We start from the raw sequence: 23,139 nt of genomic DNA, 5'->3' as shown, positions 1-23,139 counted from the left end.
GCAGAAATCTCATTGCTTGCGTTAGATTCATCTGTCTGGCCGGCACTGATGGCTTCAGTCCATCTGGGAATTCAGTCAAGCTTGGAGTTACACACCTGACATTCTGCAAGAATGGACACAAACCAACACTCCTCCTGAGATCAAATTTGTTTTTTCACTGTTAATGTCTAAAAATGCTGCAAGGCCAATAAATCAATGCTTTTTCAGACGAACACAAGAAGAAATTGATGGAGGGCATTCGTAGGACAAGCACAAATAAAGTACTGGCCAAACATCCAAATATGCTTCTCAAGGACAAAACATAGAGTTGCATGATTTTCTCTTTGAACAAGCATGGCCTTCGGGCACAAAGTACATTAAGTATACAGTTTTCAGTGTGTTTTGTGTCCATATAAGGTAAACCCTGTTAACAGTTCCCTGACATGGTTAATTACAAATTGACTACAAAGAACAAAAGAGAAAAACACATACCCACGTGGTGGTGAGATAGAAACACACAATTACAGTAGTTAAATCAATCATAGCTCAGCAAAATATTTCTTAGGGCCCATTGGCAAATCAGAGTGTGTTACTAATAACAAAGTAAATCTGCGAGTATACATATTCATGCATGATTATGTAATTTTACTTCAGCTTTCCCATTTAATCAATATAAGAAATAAATCACTTGTATTATTTTAATCAACAATCAACCAATCAGATAAATAACTCAAAATCAGTTACTTCATTTAACACATTTATGAGTTGGCTACAGTCCCAATATATAGTAAAAATGATTTGGATTTAATATTGTTTTATACTAGTGGTAGTGTAGTACATTTTTAAACCACTTCCTGCAGCACTGCAATGTCTAAACCTCTCTTGATATGATGTCTGTGCGTTGGACATCATCACCACTTTGATCATGTTCCACCTAGTAGCATCCACAGGTCGACTTGCCCGCTTTGTCAAAATAACTTCTCCTTGCTCAATATCTTAACGGTCAAACACATTTGCTAGTAGTTTGCTGAGCCCAGCAAGACCCTTAGGAACATTTCTGAGGTAATTGAATCATAGTATTACCTCAGAAACTACAAGCAATACAGAGGCAAGTATTGGAAAAATCTAAATGCTCAAAAAGTTTATGTAAATATGTTTTTGCAATTCAAGCTGATTTCTAAGAACTGACTATACGGTCTCATTATTAAAATATGGTGCCGTTGTTGGTTGGATGTCTGGATCTATTTGTTCTTCTCTTGTTCTTTTTTTCGTACTGTATCTATCCCATTGGGCATTAGGAACGTGCTTGTTTTCTTTTATAATTTTTTATCATTTCACAGTGTTTGATCAGGCTTCAATGGCAGTAAGTTGATGCAACCTGTTCTTTAAACGTCAGCATTTGTCTTCATTATGCAGTAGTGCTATGTAAGTCCTTAGCATGTCCTCTTGGTTTTGGTCTGATCCTCCACAATATTAAGTATTTTACTATTTGTGCCTCTGTGTGTGGCCATGTATGCATGCATACACTAGTGCGAATGTGCAATGAATAATGCACTTCACTGAGACCCCCTTCTTCATCTAAGATGTATACACTAGGGCTGCATCGAACAAAGTCTATCATCATCTTTCCTCTTTGTCTATTTACTCTATAAAATAAGAGAAAATAGTCAAATCCAAGTTTCTCAGCGCTTGTTTTGTCCGACTCACAATTAAAAATACTAAGCTATTATAAACTCTTAATTGCCTCCCACATTGTCAACAGCAGCGCATTGCAGCTTCACTACTTCTGTTCTTAATTTTCACAATAAAAGTCCTTGAAATCCAGCATGTTACACTGTATCACTGCTTAGCAAAGAGCATTTGGCTAAGAGGCAACTCAACAACATAGCTTAAAGCAGCTATCCCTATGGTGGAACAACTGTAGAAAGGAGAGTGATAAAAAACATTATTTCTATCAGTAAGTAACAAAACCTGCCAGGTGTTTTGACCTGTTCGATCTTCTTATGAAAATCAACGGACAGAAAATATGTTATCACCAGCTCAGTTGCGCAGCATTCTGTATCCGGTTGCCTTTGCAACAGCTGCACCAACAATAATACGACTTAAAACGCACTTTATCATTATTTCAGAGCTAGATGTACATTGTACTATAATTTACAATACAAGTGTGCACTTGAAAATAATCTAAAATACCCTGAAAACTTGGTTTAACGTCTTGAATATTTCTCTATAACATTAAATATTTGAAATAAAACTTAAAAAATATTGTAAAAAAATGAGGATTTAGCTGTCAGTGTTATGATGACTAAACAATGACCCACAATTTTAATCTTAATGAGGGTTGTTTGCATTTATTCATCAGTTGTTTTAGTTGATTGGTGCATAGAAGTAGGAAAGGAGCTCCACCCACTTCAAAGTAGTAAAAAATCAGATGAAACAGTGCAGACAAAAAGCTTTCAAGTCAATGATCAATAATTTCTTGTCTATGTGACACCATCTACAGTTAGCTATAGTTGGTTAGGCTGATTTAGAAAATAGGTTTTTAGGCCCTTTAAATATTCGATCGATTCAACTGTATCTTGTATTTGTGTGTCTCCCTTTAACCAGCAGTGGTGTTGTGGGGATGCACACACCAATAATCTGTAACTCATTAACATCTCTTGTTCACTCTTTACTGCTGTGCCAGCAACATATGCCACAGCTAATACAGCGAAAGACACTTTCAATCAGCACTCTGTAAGATGTGCAAATTATAATAGTATACAGCAGACTGGAGGGTGCGGACTGCAATGGCAAATGGAGGGTGAAAATCACCTTATGGACCTAGCAGTAAGGCCTCATGGATGGAGACTTACCATAATATGGTTATGCAGACATGGACACTTCTGAACATGCTGCTGTGATAAGCACTGGCATTCGGATGAGCAATCTCTGCATCCGCTCTCCGACCCTGACCTCTGAGGCTTATTGTAATGCCACAGTCTGCTCAGGACAACAGATAACAAAATCATCACCTTCAGCCACTATTTTTCATTCGTCTCAGGTCAAAGATATGAGGCAGCACTGACCTTAAATCTGTTGATTACACTTTAGAGTCGCAAAGCTAAGGTGAAGTCTGTAATTTCCAAAGCGAAAGTAGAAGACAAAAGGCAACACAATAAGGCTCTGTGTTAGAATGAAAATATATTCAGGCCTTATCGCTTATCTGGAGCCACTCGGTAAAAAATGTCAACGCTGCATCTCTTGACACCCACAAAGAACAATGTTTACAAAATCCTTTGTTTTTTTCCCCCTGCAATTCAGTATCTGCCAAATGGCAAAGAATTCTCTCACTCTCACTGCTAATCGTCTTCTTTCACCCCCTTCCTCTAATTGTCACCTCACATCAGAGAAGAAAGCTGTAATTATTGCACTTCACTTACTGTTGAGAAAACATCACAACAGTCAGGCTTTGGACACCGCTGAGCTGATGGTTAGGCAAGATGGTCTGAGGAGCTGCAGAGCTCTTCTCAAAGCTCCAAAAGCACCTGCTATATGATAGCTTTAGATTGCTGTATGAGAGCACTGGAGTGCATAGCCATTTTCATATAAATGTGCCCATAGAACGGTAAATCCACAGAGCGATTCCAAATGTTGGTGCCTGAAGATACCTGAAATGCCTACATCACTGTTTAGTAGGCCTGCAGCAACAGTTACTGTAATGTCACCCATTTTCGGGGCATATGGTAAAACACACTTTAAATGGGAATAAGCACGTTGTTGTAAAAAAATGGGCTCTTTGTTTGTTATGTTAAGTTTCCAACAGTAAAATGGCATTTAAATTCAATTGTATTTACAAGGGAATGCATGGCAACCATCAAGTGAAAGAAAAGAAAATAACTGAATAATGTCTATTATCTGTTCCTAGCAATAGTCATAATTCATGCTGAAAGTGTTTTCTACTTATTTATCCTGCATTTTGGAGTACAGCATTTTTTCCTTAGTTTGTGTTATCAGCATGCATTAATTGGCTTTGGTAAATAAGTTGTTATTGCTAATCGTTCCCCTATTAGCCTGCATAAAATAAATTATGGGACTAGTCAGTTTGGTTGCTCGTGCACACACAGACTTTGGCTACTATTGGGAGTTTTACTGTATATATTAATCAGGTTGAAGGAGACAGGTTCAACCCCTGCCCACCATTATTAACACTACCACATGTGCACCAGCAGGTACAAACAACCACTCAATCTTTGCTTTTATCACATTTTCTTCATGACATGTAGCAATATCACAGAAAACAAAAAAACGAAAAAAGAATTAGTTCACAATATGACCCAAAGCATAAACAGACGCTGATTTTGGCAGGGTAATTTTAAATTGAAGCGTTTTGCCTCGAAGAAAATTGAATTTGTGTTCCGCTCTGTACCAAGGCAAAACTATAACAATTCAGTACAGTTTGATATTTCTTATGGCCTGACATTGACAAAAAGAGGTTTTATGTTTCTTACTGTCGTGCTAGATCTACACTTCCCTTTGTGCTGTAAGTCTGTTCTCATAAAAAGCTCTCTGCAAAGTCAATTTACATTTAATTCCATCAGGTTATGACATAAGTACAGGGTCACCTTTACTATTCATTATAGAGGCAACATTTGCTTTATTAAAAGAGTGCTGATGTGTGTACAGCAACTGTAGATCCTTAAGTTTGAATAATGATTAAAGAGATTGTACAGTAGGGCACCACTGTCTCTGAATGCATGATCCATTTTCAGCAATGGTTTCCATGGATACCGGTGTTCTTTGAGACATTTGCACACATACATATGAGGGTTTGCTTAACATTGCCATTTCAAATGCATTTGCAGGATTGAGATTTTACAGATAAATATGTTGTACATATTAACTTATGTCAAATGAAGCTTCGGCTTTCTCTCAGGTCAATGTTTATTTTTCAAATATTTCCCCCTCAGCAAAGTCCAGTAATTCACATTTTTAGATGAAATGTCTAATTTGCAGTAAAATCCAAATCAACCTCACTACTCAAACCTCACTACTCAAAAACTCTCCTCTTTGCTGTTGCAATAACAGTCTGTCCATTTATGCAAAAACAAGGTTTGGAAGGAATGAATCAATAAATCAGTATGATTTAACTTCATTATTACCCCTCTACTGTGGCATCCGTTGTGTGCCAGCATCTTAAACAGGACAGCATCAAATATAGATGCTTTAATAAGTACATTTATAAACCTATGACTCTAAATGTTTGAATCCAACTCATAAACCAAAATTGCGATGCTTTGATTTATTTATTTTATCAGCTACATTAAGGACTTTCTTTTTTAACATTTATTGCCCAAACTATTTCAGCTTTTCACAGTTCACAAGGGTTTTTTGTGAGGGAGGGACCACATGATCGGTTGACGCAAATGGATGACAACCAAGTAATGGCCTCCAGCTATCATCTGCACATTGATACTTTTAAAAGAAAGCGGGGAACACTGATGATGATTGTGATGTTGTCTTCAGCTTATACAGTGTCCTGCACTGAGTTCTGCTTCCTTAGTCTTAAAAACTGTTTCAAACTCTCAAAAGCGGTGATTGTTGTACATCCACCTAGATTTAAGCCATACTCAAACAAAAGAAAAATATTCAATTGATAAATGATTAGATAGATTGTCTTTGAGTGACAGATTAGAGAAGCATGAACACAAGTTAATAATGGATTTGAGAGCAACTGACAAGATAACTATTTTTTATTCTCAATTAGAACAAATGAAGCAATGAAGTATTAAAGCAAGAATAATGACCACATATAAAGTGAACACATTACTTGAGTGATTTTTCATAACTCATTTTTTACAATACAAAGTATATAGTAATATTATGTCAAATATTTGTCAATGTTATCACAGAGATGCTGTCACACAGTGTACACCACATATACTGTATGTTTTGATAGGGACTGTATTTGGATTTGAATTTTAAAACGGGCACAAATGGATAGCAAAAGAAAACATGATTTTGTACTCCACTGTCATCATGAAATAGAATTGCAAGATAAGTTTATTAACGGTGACGGAAACCAAATGCCGTTCAGAGGCAGGATAAGAATCACAGGGCTATTATAGTCTACATTAACACTTCAGTGCCATTTGCTCTATATTCATTACCTTCATATAACACACACACACACACACACACACACACAGCAGCTGTGTACATGACCTCTTTCAATAGATGTGCGTTTCAAAGAGACACAATCAAAGGCTTTTAAGATTGAAATTGTCTATTAATGTTTCCTTTGGAAACAAAGGTGTCTTTCAATGCACCAAATCAAAGACTAAACAAAAGTGAACACAGACTTTATGTGCAGCCATATTTGATTTCCATCATACTGAGAGTGACAGAAACCCAGAAGACAGCAAAAATGGTAGAAGTAGAAGATAGCAGTCTTTGAAGAAAAATGTAAACCAAAATGATGCTTTGATTTCATCAAAAGATAATAACTGAGGCCAGATCAAACATCACAAAGTAAAGGCCACAAAGACGTATGTTAAATCCATATAATGAGCAGCTAGCATCCCCTTATTTTCCTAAATTACACTAACTACTACTTGTACCGGACAGTTAATCAAACATAATGTATGTAGCTAGCAGTACTATGATATAATGCAATAATGGATCTATGAAATATAACATGCAGTAGAATGTTTCTAATATTTAATGCAACTGCTATAAAGGTGATAGTTAATGAACCATGCATTTTTATCCCTTCAAATGCCTTATTTGCATTTGTTCATAGTCAACTTGCATGGATTTGAATTCTGAATAATACAGGGATTTGACTAAGGAAAGCATAATATGCATAATATAATTTGCAGAACATTTGCTATAACTGCTGTTTCTAACAGTATATGTTAGCTTTTTCATACATGATATTTAAATAACCAGCCAGGGCAAAGATGACATTGGGGCTGTTACAGTCACCTGTAATGAACGTTTTGCCTCACACCGTGATAGACGTCTCCATCATCAGAGGGAGAAAAGCTGATACTGACTGATACTATGCTTGGTTGACCTCTTGACAATCCAATCATTGGTTGATATATATAGGACTGTAATAACAGATTTCATACTAGCTACAAAGTTACAGTACAGCTCTGGCACTTGGTATGACTTTACACCAAGTGTCTAATCAGAGGTTTGCCCTGTTGTATCCATAACCGCCCCTCACAGTGATGTCAGCATGTACTGAATGCACCCTAAGTACACATATAAATCACTGCAGCAAAGAGAGACAATTAACCGGTCAAAAGGAAAGATTGCTGGTGTTTTATTACTATTTAGGAATTAAAATGTTGCATATAGAATTGTTGTGTGTATTTGAAAAGCTTGAGATTCCACAATGTATAGACAGTTTGTAATTCAAAACGTTTTGAGAAGAAATTGGGTGATCCCAGATGACATGTGAGTGATGTTCTTTCTCACAACGTAATTTACATAATTGCTTTTATGTTTCAAATAGATCTGTTTTGTGCAACAACAAAAAAACTAGAATTACAGACCAGCGGTGTCGGAGGCTGAAAAAAAACAAAAAAACAATGTTACAGGAAGCTTACTAAAACAGAGCAGGTCTAGGAAGTATAGACTAGCTGTGGTGATACACTATTGATTCAGTAATCCAAAGCCATCTCCCAAGTGCTACTGATTTATCTGTCACATTTCATTATGGCTCCTGTGCTCTGAAGCTCTTTCTGTTTAATACAATACTGCAGAGACCATCTAACCATCTGATATGCCTTCTCTATTGTCTGAACGCGTAGGACTCACTGCAGCAGACTTTCATGTATTTGGTGGAGTGTGTCATTTTGCTGTGTTTAGAGGTCTCACACTGATGCTGCCATTGAGAGTTCATCATCAGTAATTTAACAATTAAGGATTATTTATGGGATGTGCATGTTACGATGGGGGCAGTGTGGTGGGGCAGTGGTTAGTGCAGTGTCGCCTCACAGCAAGAGGGTTCCACTTTCTCAAAGCTTGGCCCTTCTGTGTGTAGTTTGCATATTTTCCACATGTTAGCGTGGCTTGCCACAGTCCAAAGAGAGGTTATGTTGATAAATTGCCTGTAGAGGTAAATGGTTGTATATCTTTAAGTGCAGTCCTTTAAAAGACAGTCAACTTGTCCAGGGTGCACTCCGCCTTTGAACTTGATCTTTAAAATTTAAAGCTCATTTTGATGGATTTTTTAATTTATAATTGAAATTGTGACAACCCTACAACCTTAACCAAGTAGATTTTGTGGCCAAAACGAAATCATACGTAAACTTTTATTATAAGCAATGCTAGCAGCATGGCTCTGTAGATGACAACTTTAAAGTATGTGGATTGGTCCACCACTTTTGTCTTGACTGAAATATCTCAACAACTATTTGATGGATTGCCATGGAATTTGGTACATTCATGCTCCCCTTTGGATGAAACCGACCTGATAAGACTCTGGTGAGATTAACTCTTTTTGGTTTTAAATGAAATATTGGAAAAATGATCAGATGGGTTGCTCATAAATCCAAGGTCCCTAGAGGAAAGCTTGTCATTTGGGATCCCTTGAGATTTCTTCTAGCACCATTATCGGATGAAAATGTAAATTTTCCCAATACTTGTTAATAACTGCAATGACATGCCCATCCGCATCAGCTGCGCGTGTGTTAAGTGCTAATTGTCAAATGTTAGCATTCTACCAGGCTTATCTAAGATGATGACCTGATATTAACTGCTAAACATCATTATGTTACCATTGCCATTGTTTGCATGGTAATATTATCATTTATCATTTACCGCAGTACAGCCGCTAAGGCTGATGACCACAATGAGCACAATCTTCCCTTAAATTTAATCAATTATTTTCAGTTGTCTAAACATGAACAAATCTTAATAGATGTGACAGATAAGCACAGCAATAGCAAAGACAGTGGATGAAAGCTATCTTGCGCAACGACAATATCCAGACGGCTAGAAAATCACATTGATGTCTCCAATCCAATTTAGGACTAACTGTCCACAGTGGTATTCGTTAATGACTGATCTGTAATTGTATGTTCAGGCATGGTTAAATCATCTGCCTAGGTTGCTATAGAGAGGAATAAGTACTGTGTAGGTATGTTAAATGATAAATGACGAACCAGACTCAGACCAGCATGCAGCATGCCAGATGAGGAATAAACCAGATAAACCGTCTCTCTTCATGCCATAGCAATATCTCGTTAAGGCGCAGAGCCCTGCCACTGCACCAGTGACAGATAAGTTTAGGTTTATGCAGGTTGTCAAAGGTGTAAAGGACAGTTTCTGTCTGACTTAAACAGGAACACACAGTATCCAGAAATTCCACTCAAATCTGATTTCAAAGCAACCATGAATGTGGTTAGAATCTGATTTGCAACACAAAACAAAGGGAAGCCACATGGGTTTAGAAATGTTTGCACCATTCAATTAGAATTCCACTGTTTTCACCAATTATTAAAATAATGCCTGTCTTCAGTATTGCATGTAACACATTATCATTTCTGTCTGTGCTGTGCAGGACAGTTAGCTGTTAAGCTGACAGTCTGACACAAGAGTGCTGCAGAGTGATCATTTCTGAATCTCATGTTACATAACGCTTCAGTGACAGGAGCTGAATACCCACAATTCTCCATGAAAACATACACAAACTGTAAGCTAAATGTCAATAAATAATGGATTTACAGTCGACAATTGTATGCCTTTAGATACAGTCTTAGCAATTCCCTTACCCAATGAATTTGTAATTGTGTTATTTAGTACTGTAGAACCAAAAACACCTGATTGAAATACAAAATGGGCCAATTAGATGGTAGCCAGGTGACATAGTATAAAGAGCAACAAAGGAGGTCAACAAACGCAGGCCTTTTTCCCAGTAGAGCACTGTTTGTGCCCCATTTGAAACCAACGATCATAGTTGACTTATTTTAAGCTAACCAACGTAACTACATTAATACCACATCACAGACTCGGCTATGTCACAGACGTAATGAATGTAGGAATTTTAATCCAAACCATGATCTATTCATAAACTTAACCAGGTAGTTTTGTTGCCTAAACTTAACCAAGTAGTTCTGTTTCACAACATTAACCACGTCTTTAAAACTGTGACCTTTTCACAACATTTAATAGAGCGGCCATGTTTAAAAATGCCACAGAGCAAAAGTTTCAAAACATTAAATAGAATGGTTATATACTTTATTTTGTTTTAGGAGTCATTGTCAACTACCTGGTGTGTCCTTCAGGTATGAGGTTGTGTTGTATAAAAGAGAAATATATATATTTATTTGTGTATTTAATCTCTATAAACAGATATCTGCATATGAATGGAAATGCTGATGGCAACGGGACAAGATTTTGGTATCAGAAGAATTCTGATTTCTGTTTATAGTCTGACTAGTATTGAATAATAATGTTGGAGCTGACTTTGGTTGCTTGCAAGTAAACAGAACCTGTGGAGAGCAAAAAAGAGGCAGAACTCACCTCCCAAGTTTCTAATCAGATGAACAAAAGAGGAAGTCTTGGCCCGCATATCCGAAATATTGGCTGTTGCCCCCAGAAGCTAAATTGTCGTCAGACCGATAGCCGATGGGTTCCAAGATTGATTTGTGTTTAACAAAACACTGCCTTGTCATTCCAAGAAAGTGGTTGAAAACTGTTGTATCATTAGTTTAGCTTGATATAAAATAGTGCACCCTTCTTAAGACAAAATACATTTACCCTTAACACTGAAATAGATAGATGAACAGCTTTTATTGTACCTGTCCTAATGTGTATTCTGTTGTTCTTGTTTTAATAATTATACTATTTTATGTCTTCTACAGAATATGGGACATTCATCTGAAATGTTTTCAGCTGTGATGTTTTCACATCAAAGCGAACCCTTGGTTACAAAGGAAGTTCACACTTCTTCTTTCTTTCTTTCCTTTTAAATACTCCTTACTAGTAATATAACCGTTTTGCTCCGTTCTGTTTTATGAAAGGCACCGGGGTTTCCTGTAAGCCAAAAAAACAAGAAGCACATTTTCAAGTTTGAAATTGGACAAAAATGTGTAAATTATTAAGTGGTATATTCACCTGCATTCAATGCTTCAAATAGCAGTTGTCACCATGTATGATGTAATGGATATTATTATATATATCATTTTGCTATGGTATCAGTTCTTGATTAATATTATAATGGAAAACACTGTTTTATTTCTAATTTTTTACTGCATTGGCAATGTAAAAAATCCAAGTCCTCAAGGAATGTGCATGATATTGTCACTGTGTGCTTCACTGATTTTGTAATTGTGTATGCTGCCCTAGATCATAGTATAGCATGTAAGTCTATCCATTACCGTTACACCAAGATACTTGCCATACTCTGCAGAGGTACTGCCCGTGAGAACAGCTACAGAAGTCCCTTGAGAAAAAAAAAAAAGGATTTTGCCTCCACTTTGCCACATAGACAGTGTCTTTGAGTGACAGACTCATTTGCCAGGTTTTGTGGGTGGATGTTTATGCAAATGCCTCTTCTCTGTGGGCTGAAATAGCCGTCCAGTGACAGGCCAAAACGAACTGGGTTGAATGCAAAAACATGCGACTGAGAGGTTGATGAACGCAGTGCATAATTTACATTAACATCTCTGGCCCTGCAAAATAAGGGTTGATAAAAAATTACCACCTTAAGCCAGCCCACACAAAAGTTATATATTTCTTTAGCCCATTTAAAAAAATGATGAGAAATGTTCAAGAAATCTGACAGTGTTTATCCACCCTAAGAGCTTCAAAGACTAACCCTTGCTTCAAAACTGTAAAGTGACACTTGAATGTTGTTCATGTTTTCTTAGAAAGATGAATAGCGCATTTGCTGAGGCCTACTGCTTTGCCTTCTAAATACATTTGTTATATGAGGATCACTATTGTAGTTGACCCATTTAGTTTTTACAATCAGGTGTGTTGCTTTTCTTTTGCTGTGAAGCAAAGAAACCTTCTTTTTACTCTCAGTTGTAGTTGGATATGATAGAAACAAGTTTGTGGTGTTCTCTATTTTCTCCTGAATACGAGTACAGTACAAGAACATTTTCCCTTTTTTCATGGCAGGAAATCAGAAATGATGGTAACTACTGAATTATGCATATGATGGCAGTGAACAAATCTAATTTGTATAATAAGAAGATGAGACACTCTTCATCTACAGAGACTCATTATTTATGTTTGCATTCATATAGAAACCTTTTTGAAGTCAAAGGAAACAAGAGCACAACGGTGTCTGTTCCTTTGATTTATAAGGTCCACTTACCTTTAACTCATAAATTGCAAAATAGAGACTGGGTGCTGTGATGTCAAAAAAAAAGAGATGCAATTACAAATGGAAATGTTTCAAGTATGCATTGCTGTTGTGGCGATGAAACAGCACCGTAGCATACCATGCTGAACCTCTGACAAAGAATAGCATTAGCTTCAGCCGTGCACACGCTACAGGAAAATAGAAACAGCACCAGTGTGCTACACAATGAGTTCTCTGCAGTCGAAAAAAACAAAAAGGTCTAATATGCTTTACCTTTCACTAATCACGCAAAAACAGTCCTTTGTATTGCCATAATCTCACAAGATGTTATCTGTTATATCAGACTTGAGAACAGACGTAACAATGATTATTATGCAAATTGATTGAGTAACCGTTATCCTACCAACATATTCAACATAAAAGGACTGCCAGCCGGGGTCCACAAGAATAACCTGCTGTAAGAAACAACTATTATAGCAAAATGTTAACTTATTTCTCTTCAAAAGATTATCAATAATGTCATTTATGAAGAAAAAATGGAATATTACAGTTCATTTACATAGTGCAAACATGAAAATAGACTGAAAGTAAGAAAGCAACTGACGGAGTGCCCCTATCCTCCTGATAGTGTGTGATACTTAGGACCCATGGCAAACATATTATCCATCTATTTTATTGTATCTATTAAAACTGCATGGCTGCAATTGAGTGCATTTGACTGGGGTCCCCCAGGACCTCAATACATTGGTATTTTTTAATAGCAAGTCATTAATATTTGGAATGATAGAATAAAGCCTCAGTGCGACATTTTCACCGTCTACAATACCATGGTGGTTTAGATTTGTTACTTCCTGTTACATTTATTTAATGGGGGAAGCTGAAAGATTTGAATTAGAGCTTGAGTGCTAAACAGGCGAATCTGTGGCATTTCAAGAATGATTCATGAGCAGTTGTGGGAGTTTGCGCAGTGTGGATATATAGGCACACAAATCTACTGCTGTTTTCATGCGTTCAGGTGGAATACGCACACAAATAAATCAGACAAGTACGTTTCCTCATTGCTTATGCAGGATTTTACTGGTGATGCGCTACAGTTTGGAGAACAAGAGGTGTGGCTGCCTCACATCAGAGAATTACATACTACATTACGTAACCCATTACTCTGATTACGATTTCTGCTGTAATATGACATTATTATGGGAAACAACTGCTACTCATAGATTTTACTACAATTGTGTTTATTGTAGGTCGTAAAGTTAAAACGGTGGACTTGTCACCTCCATGACAATGCAGCAGTGATGGAGATGGGCCCAGGGTTAATGCATTCATTCGAGAAATGTAGGTTTGAGCCTTTCTTTGCAATTTACAGGTACTTTGCTCTGATATGTAGTTGTCAGTGTCAGACTGAAACAAAGTGCATTTACTCAAGTACTGTGAGAAGTGTACATTTGAATATGTACTTGTACTATAGTTACAGTAAGTATTTCCACATCACGTTACTTTGTTGTTCTCTATAGATCAGAGAGAAATATTGCACTGTTTTACTCCACTACATTTATTATGATAAATAACTTAATATTGTTTCTTTTTCAGATAAATATTAAAATATATAAGATTATAAATGTGATGCATTAGATTAAACCGCGCAATAGAATAAGGCTAGTTAACATTGGCTCCACCTTAACCAACTACAACAATAAAATTCTCCTCACACATTAATGCATCCGGTGACCGCACGATAACCTAATGATATAATGTAGAACACTCACAGGGGCATTATTACTTAATAAGTTACTTTTTATACTTTAAATGCATTTAGCTTTTTTTCAGATAAGATGAATCATCAAAAATGTGTCTTTCAGTTTTAAGGTACTTGGGGCTACAACATCCCTGTTTTGCATCTTAGAGACCTTTTAATTTGAAATGTGTTCATGTAGTCATTTTGGCATAACAACTCATTCTTACAGTGTAGTGCTTTCGATGCCTGAAAACCATAAATCATGTCCAAATTGTATGTTAGATTTTTTTCCGGGCTTACTACATTTCATTGCATCATGTCCGCAGTTCAGCTGTGACAACACAATACCTTCATTTACTCTGAGGCAGTTTGCAGCACACTGTCTGGCTACAGTGGAGAGTTATCACTCTGACTTCCAATTGCCACGCTGCTGACACAGAGCCTCAAGACTGAGATCACAAATCCGTGTCAAATGAACCACAGTATTCACAGCTGATCCACGTCTACCCCAATGCCAGGTTATCATTGTTAGCATCAAGGCTGGTCCTACATTGAATGGAATATTCTAATAAGTCAGTATTGATGATTAAAAATAATTAACTAACACTGAAAATTATGCTTCACAACAGATACAAACAATTATTTTAGTCATTATTTTGGCTTTTGCTATAATGTACATCCTATGGACAAACAATTCATTCTGCATCAATACTTTGTTTTATACATTGATCTTTGCTCAACCCATGCTGTATTGGGTTGTGCAATTGTATAAGCATATGCTGTATTGGTAAAACTTTGGAAATAGTACAGCTTTAAAGTAAATATGATGAAAGAAAATAAGAAATAAGAACCTAGCTTTGAAGGATTCCAACAATTCCACTTATCCTAAACATGTTACGCAGGCTTACTGAGGGATGGAATCAAATACTTAACTTTGAGATGAAACTCCCCTATAAAATTGAGTAATACAAGATGTATCTTACTTTAAAGATTACATTAGTTGCAATTTAAAGCCTGATGTGGATTAATCAGGTTGATCAGTCAGGCAACATCTGCAAAAGACCTTACAACTCAGATTTTGATTCAGATGCTGCTTAACTGTGATTGGTGCACAGAAATACATGACATCATCTTTTTTATGAATGAGCCCTGTGAAATAACCAAAAGTAATTGAAATTTGGTAGATAACTTTATTGCTCGAGTTGGACCTCATCTCTTGTTGTAAAAGGGATTTTGGGAAAATTGGTTTTCAGGGCCTTTGATAAAGCAATTATCAAAAAGTGCTATTTAGGATTATACATAACTGTACAAGTACAAGTTTTATCTTTTTAATCCTTTAACTTGCTGTGCAAAATACAAACCATGCCAAGCCTCATCTGGTAGACCCTACACTTTCTAATATCATTAAGGTGTAAAGGTAGAAATAATTGAGACTTTTGTGGTTCCAAAGAGCCCATTTGCATCAGTGTGTGACACTGTGAATGGTTTAAGCAGAACTTTACACATGGCAACAGTTTTTGTGGTTTTATATCACTGTAAAATGACTTAGTAGTCACCTCAGAGCCTCATGAATTTTTATACGCAGAAACAGCGACTTGGGCCATTTGAAGAATATACAGTTTATATATGTATATTTTTGAGCCACGCACAGAGAAGACCTGCTCACTCACTTCCAGACTCCATTATCGTTTGCTAAGAATTACGGTTTTGCTGATCGTGATGTAATGTTTGCACCTTTTTTTTAGCAGTTTTCTGTATGTTTCACAGAACTGACTGGAATCGACCCAAAGCTGTGTAATTGATTACAATATAAAACTTAATTGTTGCACAGTCGGCACTGTCTTTTTTTTAATGTGCAGTTAATGGACAAAGACAATGGCTGGCACTCACACTAAATCTCAGGGTCCTGTATAACGTTTTTTTCGTTGACCTTGTCATTCCTTAACAACTTTCTTTAGCATTTCCATCTCAACACTGCTGCTTAGGAGATTGAATACAGAAGAATGAACAAAGGAGACGCAGCTATAAAACCAGGGAGAAAATATTGTATCTACAAACCCAAGAGCAGAACGAGAACAATATTTACAGTAGGCTATAAGGTTGAATCATTTAGCTCTGGATTTTCCAGAGACATGGGATATTCAAGATGTTTACTATAGCTATAGACAAATAATGCATGTCAAAGATTAAACCGATTCTGTGCTGGTGAGCTGGGCTCTTTCCTTCACTGAATTGGAACTAAAATGGCCTCCAAGTGTACTGAACAATGGGGGTGAGCATAATGCAGTGTGACTACTGAGTGACTTGACTGAGATCCAAAGTGAATAAAAGGCCTCACTATGTGAGGCAGCTAGGCTGAGCGCTGCAGTGCACAGGACTTTGGCGGCTGACAGTGCATTAGAACGCTTCACACACATTTCATTTGCCAATAAAACCCTATTGCCATTTTCCACATGGCACACGCTCAGTGCCGTCAGTAACCGCAATGATCAAATATGCACCTGCAACTTCACAAATAAGCAACTGCATTTAGCCTTAAAGTGGATATGTTAGATCATGCGAAAATATAAAGACATGTTCAATGTTTCAGTTCAGTGGTGGTTGACTTAAATCAATAATAATACATATTGCATGTAAGACAATTTTCTCTGAAGTGCAAAATAAGATCATGTCTCAAATATCTGATGTCATAGTCATTTCTAACCTACTTAATACAGTATACTTACAATAAATGTAGAGATCCACTTTGTGAATATTTATTTGAATATTTTATACGCAAGCCTCAGTTCTTTGTAGTGTAATCGGGTTTGCAACCAAATTATAAACCCTTATCTCCAAAAAGCATCTTGCTGTCACTGTCACATTTATCATCTTTCCCCACTATTACCTATAAGTCAATGACAACACGGAAATGGGAAGTGGGGACAGAGGTGGGTGCAGCTACATGAACTGAAATATCTGACAGAATCCTAATAATGTTAGGATGGAAAAAATAGATTGTCCTTTTCATTTTAAAAGAATTACTTTGTAAGAATACAGCAAGGTGGGCTAGGCAGTTGTCATATACCTGTAAGTCATCTGGACATTAAGGTTGCTGTTTGAGGCTTCATTAACAAAGAACACTGTAGAGGATGAACAATAAGACTCCTTGACCCTGATAGAAAATTCCATCTAATGAAAACACATAGTAGACTGAGCCGCAAAAAAAGACAATACCTCATGATGTTGTTTAATTCCTAGAGCCAAGTGTAATTTGTGGATGATTTGAACAGTGCATTGTGATTTTGAGGATTTTAAGCTTGCAAAGGCCTACATGTACAAGGATTGGATAGGGGAAGGGCAGATATCTGAGTGAGAAGTCAAAAATATGTGATTGTAGTTTGACTGAATGCTTCTTTAGGCACTTTCAATATATTCAAAATAAAAGCACCAATAAATGTACATTTCTGACAGTAAAGAGAATGCGTCAACATACAGTCAGTGTACAAAGTTTTAGTTATAGCAGTGGTAAAGGTCCTATATTATGCTTATTTTCAGTTTCATACTTGTAATTTGGCATTCTACTAGAAAAAAATCATGTTGTTTTTTTCTCAAGCTGTCTGTCTGAAACACTGTTTAAGTGCTTGTCTTTTTAAGCTGCCCCCTCCTGAAAACGCACAGTCTAATCTGATTGGTTAGCGGTTCCGGGTCTTTTGCATCTGTGCTCTCTGCATTACTGCACTGTCATTGCAGCCAGGGACTGACACTAACGGCTTCACAACCATAAAGAAGTCCTGATAGCACATTTAAAATCACAGTTTCTGAAAACGGGCTGTGTGCATTTCTATGTGGATTGAGTGTTTTGATACTTTCACAGGATTTATATAGCACATTGATCTGCTCTATAATAATAATAATAAAAAAAAAAAAAAAAGAAATCCCACTTTTACAATATTAAGAAATGTTTAAGAATCCAAAATTCTGATTCACACTAGCTGGAGCCTATCCAAGCAGTCATTCGATTAAAAGCAAGAAAACACCCAGGACATGTCACCAGGGCATCGCAGAGCTAACACAGACAGTCACTCATTCACCTTTAGGCAGCTTGGAGTCATCAACCCACTTGACTAGCATGCGTGCGATGTGGGAGGAAACCCGCGCAAACACAGAACACACACACACACACACACACACACACAAATAGATAGGATTAAATCTGTCTTGCTGTGAGTGCCACTGCGCCACTGTGCTGCCTCCTTTTACAACTTTTATCCATGAAATGAGAATGTGATAAAATAAAAGAGCATAAATTAGGATTTCATTGTGTCACTGTGGATTTCAAAATGTCACAATATCAAGGAAGGAGGTATGTCCTTTGTCTGCGTAATCACCTTAAATAGTTGAGAGCTTTAACCTTTAAAATGCTGTTATCCTCACCCTGTGAAACACTGGAGGGGCATTTCTGTGGCATGGCTGGAGTACACAACCTCCAGCCCTGCTTTTCTTTGATGTGCTCGGAAGCCATCCTCTATCAGGAACTGAGAACATCAAAGACAAGCGATTTTATCAAATGGTGCCCTTGTCGACTGTTTGTAACGCTTTATTCTTAATCAGGAACACCCATTCTGTCACCATGATGCCACAGGAAACACAGTGCTCTTTTAAACCCAGTGGTGATCTCCACGTTATCCAGATGAAAACGGATTTATTCAAACCTCCCATCAACCAACTCTATAAATAGAAGCTTGTGGAAAATCTTCTGAGAGAGAGAGGGAGAAAAAAAAATAAGCTGTGCTCTTAAGCCGTTATTAACATGGTGATAGAAAAATGTCAAATGTTATTTTGCAGTAGAGACTTTTCCTATGGAAATAAATCATACTGTCCTTTTAAATCCAACAAAAACACACAGCTGAGTCACAATTTCGGATGTTACCGCACATGCTATTTCAATGCAGGGTGAGTTTTAATGGTAGTTTGAATCAGGAACTAGGCATTGTTGCTTAAGGGCACTAGTGAAAGAGTGGGTGAACGATACTCTGATTTTATCCTTTGACTTGATGGAGGGTGAATGGTACTCCAAATGAGGTTATCCTCCGACTTGATGGAGGCTAGCTATACTTAAAAATTATATTTGCAAGGATAACTCTCATAAAAGTGTTTAAAATACCCTGGGCGTAGTGGTATCTGGGTATAATATTTCTAGAAGAAAACCATGTATGAATGTTTCAAAAACATGCCTAAAGATGTGATGCAGCAGGAGTCGACCTAACAGCTGAACTACTGCAATCCATGTTCACCTGTTCTTCTTGATTAGAAAACTGCCACCTGTTCTCCGGGTTGCTATTGTAGCAACTGTTATTTTTGTGAGTGCCACAAGGGAGATAGCTCCGTAACAATCCTGCTATCATTATTTCCTCCCCCTCCCACCCAAAAAAATCTAAAGGTTGACTCATTATTTTTGGTTCAATGTGCCGTGATGAATACCCCTCCTTTATGTCTCACAGTAAACGCACCTCACCTCTGAAGTATGCAGCATATTCCTCTGGGCTTTTCTTTCCTCTGCTATCTGTTCACATGCAAGCAGCTATGTGTCAAGAAGGCCCCCCCTTTGTAAATCAAAGGGCTACAGAAGTGCATTAACTACAACAGCACCCCCCAACCCCCCAACCCCTGTGCGCGCTACCCAGTGACATAAATGAACAGAATCATTATGACCTTATCACGAACATTTTACTTTTAAATGTTCATTCAGCTGCCTACATGTGAATGTGCGCGGATCTATAGTTGTATTTATGCCACTTTCGCACACGTGGTAAACTACAACTGCTAAAGACGCAATTTTTCTTCTGTAAGCTCTTGATTAAATGTTTATTGTTGCTCAATTCCAACATTCAGTGAAAACACGTTGCATTGCTCTATGGCAACACTGGACAAGAAGCATCCCTTTGTAACAGAGCAGCTTTGAAACTGCTCTTTTATTCAATACATGTTTGTGTTTGATAGATTGGACTAAGCACCCAAACTCTTAAATTTCATGCAGAAGTTTTAAATGTTGCATTGAAATGTAATCCAATCTGACGCTGCTGCATCTGCCATTCCATGTGACATAGATGCCAACTAAAAACAGGAGGATGCGTCCATATTGGCCACTATGGCTCTTTGTAAGGATGACAAGTGACATAAATGTATAACACATCAAAAAAAGATATCTTTGGATTTGCAGCCATTTTAACTCTGTGCTGATGTGTAGAAGAAGAAAAAAAACAGCCATTTTAAATTCACAGAAATGATATTGCATTTTGAATTCAGTCCAACCAAATGAAAGACCCCCTGTAGGTGGTTTGGTTTTGTGCTGCTGTGGTCATTCCTACACCCAACTCCTCTGGCAGCTTTGTTCTTGAAGTTGACACATTTCTGGGCCAACTGCAGTCTATACATCTATGTGTGCTCTTTGTTTCATGGGCCATCACACTTCAAACATGCAATAAGGGCAGAGAAGGGAGTGATTGACGTGCACATTTGACATGATCACTATCTCGTCTATGCATACAGTAGTCCATTAAGTCTACATCTATTTGAGCATAAAGGAGGAAGATGACAGGATACTCACCTTCTTTAGGAGGCCGTTTCACTTCTGCGCTCAGATTGCACACCTGCCCAGCTTGTAGTTGGGGTGACAAGCAGCCCTCCGTTTGTGGATTTAAAGGTAAAACCACGTTGTTGAGCATGAGCATGCTCTCTGATTCTCCATCGCCTAAATGCTGAGGACATGTGCATTTTGTGTACACAATCCCACATGTCTCCACTGTCCCTTTCTCTAATTTCAGGCAGTTCTCCAGCCACGTACAAAGCACTTGACACCCAAACTGGCTGGGGCTCGCCTTATTCAACACCAAAAACTCCACAATAGACTTCTCCTCCTCATCCAGCTTCTGTGGCGTCAATCCATTATAATCATAAGGGAAAACTCTCCGTAGTTGAACAAAATTCTTGTCATACAGCAAAAATACATAAATATTCTTCGAATCGCACAGGTACACTATAGACTCGTTGACTTTCAGCAACTCGTTGATCTTTTCGTGCGAGTAATGATCAAACTGATAAGCGAGCAAAGAATATTCAGAGCAGCTCAAGTCTCGCTTGTATAGCTTCAGGTAGATGCTGTATTTGGTAGGGTCTGGGTTCTCCAGCGTCCATGTACAGTTTGTATAGTTCTTAGGAAACATTTCAGTCACCGAATATGATCCATAAATGACCCCCTTGACCAGAGTGGAACACCAATAATCTTGGGCACCAGTTAATCCAAACATAACCAGAAGATAGGTGGAAAATATATAAATCAACAGGTTTCGAACAGCCTTCATCCTATGTCATTTGGCCTGCAAGGAGAGATGGAGAGAGTTACACAAAGGATTTTTAAAGCAGAGGACAGGCACATCAATCAGAATTGATAGATATCATCTATCAATTCTGACTGATGCGCTTCACACATTTCTAATCAAGTCATACCCTGAAAATAAGGGTAAAAAAAGAAAAGAAGCCACGTTTACCTCAGCAACATGTCTTTTGCATCTCCATCCTGCCTCCCTCATTACTATACTTTGTGCAAACATTGCCACCTTGTGGTTGCTTCGGTCGTTATTTATTTCATTGGGTTTTTTTTTTTTGGGGGGGGGGGGGTTAATGTGAGTCATTAGGACATTATTAATAGGGTCGTATTTGGTATAGCACAATCCTTGGAGATATTCAAATGTATAGAATATCTTACATCAAAAGACAAACAGTAAGAGAGGAATCCAAAGTCGGGGGCCATCACATGCAACTGCTCATTTTTACGCAGTAACAGGGATCTTTTTCAAATCAAGCTGTTTTTCCGCGTGATATTAGTCTGTTGCCTCACACGACAGCAAGATAACATGAGCAAGACAAATTCACACACTGAAAAAATGTCTCTCTGCGTCCGCCAGCCAGCCTGGTCACCGTGGCTCCTCTCCTTCTGCGCGCTTTCGGTCTACTACACGACCTGCATGTCTCCGAAATTCAGGGCTTGACATATTTGACAATGCAATTTGATAAAGAGCCATTGTGTGTGTGTGTGTGTGTGTGTGTGTGTGTGGGTGTGTGTGTGTGTGTGTGGCTCAGTGTGTTTGCGTGCGCGCGCATAAGTGTGTTTGTGTGCGTGAGAGAAAGAGAGAGACGGAGAGAGAGAATGCAATGCGATGTCCTGATTGCTTTAATCCTACAGGCAATGCAGCTTTGAGCAGTGTCACAGCAGAACGTGTGTGTGTGTGTGTGTGCGTGCATGCGTGTGTGTGTGTGTGTGTGTGTGTGTGGGCGTTGAAATCCCAAGTAGGCTATAGATACCGGAGTCCAGAGAATGGATACATTTGCTCCTATGTCTCTAACTTTTTTCCTTTTCCCCCCTGAATGATAAAAGCTCCCCGTCACACTACATTAGGACAATATATGAGTTACATAAGGATTTGGAGCGGCAGTGTTTCGTGAAATCAGCTTTTGGTCGCGATAAATCCATACGATTCGTAAGATTCATGGCCAAGGCTAAAATCAGTATTCCGGAGACAAGAAATTGGTCATCAAGAGACGCTGATTTTATTGCCTTGGCTCCTAAGAGCGATTTTGTCTCGAGAGGACATCTGAATATAGAGACACGGGCTACATCTCATGCAGTGTCAGTTCGACGCTCGGCGCTTTAAAGTGATTTTTGCCTCTTAAGAGAGGGATCAGCTCTTTAAAAAAATCATCTGTTAAGCACCCTGGACTAATGTGAGCGGATGAAAGCTCCAAAGCCATCATGTTGAATAGACAGGACACATATTTAACAGAGGGGGAGAATAAACTTTAACTGAGGGATGACATATGAATGAGCTTTCCGGCTGCTCCATGCAATTAATGTTAATAGTGATAATGATGATGATGATGATGATGATAATAATAATAATAATAATCGTACCTTACCTTACACTGCGGAAGCTATGGCTATTTTTCCAACATACTTGACCACATCCTTTATAAATAAATTCTGCAGCCTTCCACTGAATCAATACTCCCCATTCCCGACGAAAGAAGTCCGGCGCAACAAGATGGTTCAATGGATGAAAATAAAATGCGTTACACT

General features: G+C 37.9%; 1 protein-coding gene across 1 annotated transcript in view; it reads right to left on the bottom strand.

Moving 5' to 3' along the window:
• Positions 1-21,367, bottom strand: part of adgrb3 (adhesion G protein-coupled receptor B3) — a gene marked incomplete at both ends in the record, with an annotated part of 114,963 nt that extends 93,596 nt beyond the window's left edge. Inside the window, one exon of the mRNA XM_083922644.1 lies at positions 20,614-21,367. Within this exon, the coding sequence (XP_083778770.1) occupies positions 20,614-21,367 (754 nt within the window). The remainder of the gene's footprint in view (positions 1-20,613) is intronic.
• Positions 21,368-23,139: the final 1,772 nt, after the last annotated feature.

Source organism: Echiichthys vipera (genome assembly GCF_963691815.1).
Source record: "Echiichthys vipera genome assembly, chromosome: 11".
In the NCBI taxonomy this organism is placed as follows: domain Eukaryota; kingdom Metazoa; phylum Chordata; class Actinopteri; order Perciformes; family Trachinidae; genus Echiichthys; species Echiichthys vipera.
The sequence above is the reverse complement of the archived record's forward strand: the minus strand, read 5'-3'. Positions and strand labels throughout refer to the sequence as shown.